This window comes from Primulina huaijiensis, chromosome 10, assembly GCF_012295235.1.
Source record: "Primulina huaijiensis isolate GDHJ02 chromosome 10, ASM1229523v2, whole genome shotgun sequence".
In the NCBI taxonomy this organism is placed as follows: domain Eukaryota; kingdom Viridiplantae; phylum Streptophyta; class Magnoliopsida; order Lamiales; family Gesneriaceae; genus Primulina; species Primulina huaijiensis.
Window position 1 is genome coordinate 16881817 of NC_133315.1, and position 7260 is coordinate 16889076.

Below are 7260 nucleotides of genomic sequence, written 5' to 3' on the forward strand. Positions count from 1 at the left end.
ATATATTATTTTGTTCGTGTGTATGTCTCTAGTTAGCAATCATTCAACTGAATTTATTATGAAAATTTAATGTCAGAACGAGTGATCTCCATCTTTGAACTTATTTTTTGCATTATGAAAGCTTGACCTATCAGTAGACGAACATATCATGGGTGTGGCGGAGGAAGACAACTTGTTTATGGCGCCCACCACCGTGTCGGAACGGCGGTCTGGATCGTTCACAACCAGCCCCACTGTGTCGGGTGGCTCTTGAACGAGAATACGACCTGATATTATCTGTATTAATCTGTCATATTAATTATATTTATTTTTAGACAATGTTATAATTTGATGTTTCGTAATTACTGCAGAAGATAATAGATAAACACAATTTTTACGACTAGCTTTAGGTTTGATTCAGTTGTTTGCTGTAAACATACCTTGCATGGACATCAAATTGTTATATATTAAGGGTGTCAATTCGAGTGGGTCGTATGTGTTGGATCGGGTGGAGCAAATAGTACTGTTCAAAAATTGCATAACCCAAACCCGATCCAACCTGAAAACACTCAACCCGAACCCGACTCAACCCGATCTACCCGATTTCAATTTTTTTTCAATTTTTTTAAAGAAAATTATATAAAATTCAAAAAAATAATAATATTTTAATTTAAACACATAATAACAAAATATCCCCCATATATATTATTTAAATTTGAAAATCTAATTGTAGAAAAATAAAATATATTTACTAAATCAAATAAGCAATTGTTTAGAAAATAAAAAATATTCAAAATAAATATTAAATTATGAAAATTTACGATATAAATATACAATAAATATTTTTTCAGACATATAATATATAAAAATATAGGTAATATTTATTAATTATATATATATATATTTAAAAAAATTAAAATTTTCGGGTCAACCCGAACCCAACCAAACCCAACCCGATCATTTTATTCGAGTTAGCTATCGGGTCCAACCCGATCTGATCCGAACCGAACCCGAAAACCTCAAACCCAAACCTGATTTTTTTCGGGTTGAATCGTGTCGCGTTGATGGGTCGTGTATGAATATATAATTTTGATATGTTTCATTTTATTTTATACGTGACTCTCTGCTGCCAATAAAAATAAATTGGTTGTTTTTCATTTTGTTTTATAAATAATTGAATAAAATACAATAAATCATATAAACTAGATTCATGTATTGTTTTCTGTGAAATACTGGTAAAATTTTTTTATTTAATTGTTCTCAAGTGTCGTGTGAAATTCTGGCGGTTTAGCTTGAATATCATCATGGGAACCAAGTGAGGACCCACGGATTAGGATGAAAAAGTAAAGTGTTGATCTTTTGCACTTTGTACATTTTCGCCAATTATTTTTTACTTACATGAGTTTTTTATAATACAATTGCGGACGGTAATTAGTTTTTTTTAGAAAAATCGAATTAGGACAGAAAATATACGAAGTTGACGATATTTGATCTTCAATACGCATTTGATCGATGATATCAAAGTTAGTTACAAATTGCAAAAACAAAAAATTTCATATACTACTTTTTTTTTTCGACCATCAAATGCTTTTTATAGGCTTTGGGATGGCTTTATTTAATGTAAAATCTCGTGACTAACTCTTTATTATTTATTTGGTGTTTAAATTTAAATTCAAGAGATTTTATATTTATATAATGAGAACAATTTATTATCTTTATCAAGGATCGTCCATATTCCAAATTAGTTCGGTAAAATTAAATGATAGTCTATCATCTTCATTAATTGTCTTTCATTTGAAGAAATCATGTCAGTAATTCTGTACAACTCCAAATAAATTTACTATAACAGAAATTTAAATATATCCCCCCTCGTATAAACTTAGAAATAACGAATAATTAAATGAGTAGGTTAAGGCGCTTGGACTGGACAATGTGTGTATATTTTCTAACTTTCTGATAGCGGTTAAAGCGGTGAGGGAAAAGAATTTCGATCTAAGTCACAGCGGCGGAGTGGCTTCCGAAGTTAGAGCGATGTTTGAGGATGAGTCATTTCTTTCGATACAACAAATGAGGCGTACGGCTAACAACGTCGCTCATGCTCTAGCTCAACGAGCTCTAGTGTTTTCTTAGTTATTTGAATAGACCGATGACGTTTTTCCGTCGTGGCTCATTAATATTGTAATCCGAGACTAATCGGTTATTTGAATTGTGGTAATATTTCTATTCAAAAAAAAAAGTTGCAAAACTTTTGGAAAGGAGTGGAAGTTTACTAATTTTAGACCCAACATTATCTCCATTCACAATCCACTACGATCAAATTATTATTATTTTGTTTTGCCACGGATCTTTTGGTGGTAGCAAAAGAAAGAGATTTCAAGATTCTCATTCTTAGAATACACAAAATTTTCGTAAAACAATCTCATTAATTGATTTTGTGAAACAGCTTTTCGAATCGACCCAACTCATAAAATAATATTATTTTTATATTAAATAAATTATTTTTTCATGATAAATATGGATCATCATGTTGATTCGTATCGCATATATAAATCAATATGATATAAATATGTGAGACGGAGATGAATTGCGATCGGTTGAATGATGATGAATATAACCGCTAAAAATATTAAAATTATTTTCGACTAAAGTGAATGGAAAAATAAATTATTTTACTTTTAAAAAAACAAGTTAAAAATTAATGTCCAACGGCGTGCTCTGTTGTATAATTCTCCCCACTGGCTCTTTGCAGAAAACATAACTCTATTGAACACTTTCCCAATTTCTTCTCCACTAAAAACATACAACCAATCAAACTCTTCAACTAATTAATATAAATCAGTTTAGATTTCTGAGTTTAAGGTATTGATTTTCAAGTTTAAGGTATTGATAGAGTTTAGTCACATGTATAATATTTTCAAATATACAAATAAATATACATTAATGAGCTGACACTTATATATCAAATGTCATGAAACATATCTAAATTGTACATCTAATAAATGTGTGTCATCTCATTGTTATGCTCTGCACCAACCGTGTCAACATTTATACTCATCAATGATGTGATACTCACCTATTAGATGTGATGAAGCATATGAAAATAGTATATTCAATAAATGAGTGTCACTTTGGGTATAAAGGTTGACATAGTTGGTGGACATCATAATAAAATTATATATTAATCATCTTTTATTTTTTATCGATTAATGATGACCTTATAATTCAAGTTTTTTATAATTTTTTTTTTTAAAAAAAAATCAACATTCAATTCAAATCTAAAGATATATAATCCTATCAAAATATGACATTCATCATTTACTCTGAGTAACAAATATGTACATAAATTAATAAATTTTTATAGGAAACTTGTTATAGATTTTAAAATACAACAATAATATTTCACCTAATAATTTTTGAATCAAAACCCTAACACCACACCACCTCTTCCTCATTTGGTTACCGTTGAAACTTGAAACCATCTTTTTAGAAACATTGACTATTATGTCGTTAATAATATAATATATTATAATAATTTTTTTTATCAATTCTACATAATAATAAAAAAAAACAACCAACCCCGGAAACTTATGAAAAATATTATATATATAATGTGGGTTATTTTTAGGTTATACGTTAATTTTGAAATTATAAAATTATTATAATTACATTTTAAAAGAGTTTTTAAATTAAAATATATTTGAAATAGTTTATAATTTCAAATATAATATATAACGTAACGTTTAATCATCCTTGTAAATATAACAAAACTCCAAGCTCAATACTAATACATTATACACGTACATATATCTGTCACTTACAGTCATTAAATTTCAACTACATTTAATTTAAAGAAAATATTATATATATAATGAAAATTACAAATTAGATTATAAAATAATCGTCACATTAAAATTATTTTATGGGGAGTCGCTAATTGAGCATAGAGTATGAGTTTACTAATATATTTGGAATTATAAAATTATTCTTGTATTTTATTTGATTTTTTTTTTCAAAATATTTTTGAGATAGTTTGTCATTTCAAATAAGGATGTCAATTCGGGTAGGTTGGGTGAGTCGTGTCGGGTTGAGCATTAGTACTGTTCAAAAATTGTTCAACCCGAACCCGAGCCAACCCGAAAACTCTAAACCCGAACCTAAACCCGAATCAACCCGATCAATCCGTATAACCCGATCTACATTTTTTTAAATAAAATTAAATAATATTCAAAATAATAATAATAATAATTTAATTTAAACATATAATAACAAAATCTCCCTCATATATATGACTTAAATTTGAAAATCTAATTGTAGAAAAATAAAATATATTTACTAAATCAAATAAATAATTATTTAAAAAATAAAAAATGTCAAATTAAATATTAAATTATGAAAATTTATGACATAAATATACAATAAATATTTTTTCAGACATACAATATATAAAAATGTAGGTAATATTTATTAATTATATTTTTTAAAAAAAATTTCGGGTCAACTCGGCTCAACCCGGGTTGACCCGAACCTAACCCAACCCGATTATTTTTTTCAAGTCAGCGATTGGGTCCAACTCAATCTGACCCAAACCCGAAAACCCCAAATTCAAACCTAATTTTTTTCGGGTTGAACCGTGTCGAGTTAGTGGGTTGTGTCTGATTTTGACATGCCTGATTTCAAATATATTTTATAATATAACATGATCTTAAGTAAATCTCTTACTTTAATCTTAATTTAAAAAAAGGTTTTTTTAAAAATATATATTTTTAACGAAAATCAAAAGTGAAACTAGGCCCCACAACACGACCATGCTATAAATTCTTCCATGATCATTCTCCGTTTCCCATTCACTTGCAGCCTTTAGCTTCACTCCATCTGCATTTCTCCTGCTTTTTTCTGTCAAAAGAATCAGTTCTCCTAGCTCAAAATACCCTTTTCTACGCATGAATTTTGAGGCTTTTTTGAAGATTGATTGATATTTGAAACTTTGCATTTTTCTTCACATTTTTTTGTACTGGTTTTTTCAAGCTTAAAGTTGTGATCGAGTGCAAGAAATGGTGGACGTGGATCGAAGGATGACTGGTCTGAACCCAGCTCACGTGGCGGGTCTCCGCCGCCTCTCTGCACGGGCTGCCGCCTCTGCTCCCTCGACGCCCCTCCCTCCGCGCAACAGCCTTGTCTCCTTCTCTCCTCTTGCGGATAAAGTCATGAACCATTTGAGAAACTCCGGCATCCGGGTCCAACCTGGCTTGTCCGAGTCAGAGTTCGCATTAGCAGAAGCAGAGTTCGGGTTCGCTTTCCCGCCGGACCTGAAGGCGGTGCTGTCGGCTGGCTTGCCCGTCGCAGCTGGATTCCCGGACTGGCGATCGGCTGGCTCGGGTCGACTCCGTCTCCGCGCCTCAATCGACCTACCCATTGCTTCAGTCTCATTCCACATAGCTCGAAACGCGTTGTGGTCCAAATCGTGGGGGCAGCGTCCCGCCGACCCAGAGAAGGCCATGAAGATGGCCCGGAACGCCCTGAAACGGGCCCCGCTTTTGATACCTGTTTTCAACCATTGTTATATATCTTGCAGTCCTTGTCTTGCAGGCAACCCCATTTTCTACGTTGATGAGAATAGAATTTTCTGCTGCGGCTCCGATTTATCGGACTTTTTTGATCGCGAATATTCTCTTTTTCATCAAAGATCCGACCCGAATGGTCTCTCGAAGCAAAGATCAATTTCTGAAAAATCGGCGGGATCCTCCACCAACTACTCGAGGAGAAGTCTAGACGCAATCTCCGGCGGACGAGCGCCGAGATGGGTGGAGTTCTGGAGCGACGCCGCGATGGAACGGCGGCGGAGAAACTCGAATTCGTCGTCGTCCTCTTCATCTTCGCCGGACAGATACTTCGACATGCCTCGATCCGAAATCCCAAAATGGATCGACGAGTACGTAACCCGGATTGGATCCGTTCTGAGAGGTGGTGGATGGACAGAATCCGACGTGTCGGAGATCGTACACGTGTCAGCATCCGGTTTCTTCGATGGCGAGATGGTGATGTTGGACAACCAAGCTGTGCGGGACGCTTTGCTTCTGAAAACGGATCGGTTCTCGGATCTTCTCCGGCAAGCGGGCTGGAGCTCCGAGGAGGTATCCGATGTATTGGGCTTTGATTTTCGTCGGGAGAAGGAGAAGAAACAGGCGAGGAAGCTCTCGCCTGAGCTGATCGAGAGAATCGGGAAACTGGCTGAATCGGTCAACCAGTCATCGTCGTCGTAAATTGAAGATTACCTTGAGCGCTTTTGCTTCTCTCAACTTTGCAAAACGTGGATGGCAAAATTCAATCAATTTTTAAAAAAATTGATTTTTTCTGTAAATTTGAAAGCATTCATGTACATGGGGATAAATTTATATAAAAAATAATATTATACATTCTATGATTTTATGGGATAAATTTGTAAAATAAATTTGGTTAAATTTTTTTTAAGAAACGCACGGATGGGGGAAGGGGGTTCTGTTGTGAAAGCGAAACGTCCACGTTGGGTGGGGCACCCATTGTTTGAAATGGAGCGACATGGTGGTGTGACTAGGAGCGTACCCGGATCGCAGGGTAGTTAAAAAATAATTTTGGTTAAAAAATATTTCTCAAGATTATCATTTTTAAAAAAAATGAAGTTTGACAAATCTTATTGGAACGGCACATAATTAATTTTTATTTATTTATTTTTAATTATTATTTGTAAAATAATATGCTTTGTAAATTTTATTATATCAGCCCACCAGTTCCCGGAACTAATTTTATAAAAAAATGAGATTGTTTCTTGTTTTCAAATATTTGATTTAAGCGGGGGAGTTGGCCAAGATTGGAAGTGGAAGTTGAAGTTGGTGGTGTCTTCTTTTGAGATGAAATATCAAGTGAGAAAGGGAAAGGGAAAGGTTTGTGCGTTGGTATTTGATGATCTGTTTTGATATTCCAACGTTTAGCTTTTTGAGGTAAGGGGAGGTCTAGTTTTAGTTCTGTGGTCCGAAACCAGAATTATTCATTTCTATGCCTAAAGTTACTTGGATGTTTGGAAAGATAATAAATAAGCTCCATCTTTTTCTATTTCCCTGCAAAAATCATGTCCAAAATATTAAATTGAATGAATACACTTTAACAGTACAAAAAAAAAAAAATCGTTTATATTAATAATAAAATATTTTAAAAAAATTATTTCAAAGAGTAGAGTTATATTTTTGTTTGACATCGAGATTGGAATCTTTTGAAAAACAATAATTAAATTAAAAGGGTTAAAATAAA

General features: G+C 33.0%; 1 protein-coding gene across 1 annotated transcript; it reads left to right on the plus strand.

Moving 5' to 3' along the window:
* The first annotated feature begins 4814 nt into the window (after positions 1-4814).
* On the plus strand, positions 4815-6418 carry LOC140985614 (uncharacterized). The gene has a single exon (XM_073453478.1). It carries the CDS (start codon positions 5031-5033, stop codon positions 6237-6239), a length of 1209 nt encoding a protein of 402 aa, XP_073309579.1. The 5' UTR covers positions 4815-5030; the 3' UTR covers positions 6240-6418.
* The last annotated feature ends 842 nt before the right edge of the window (positions 6419-7260 follow it).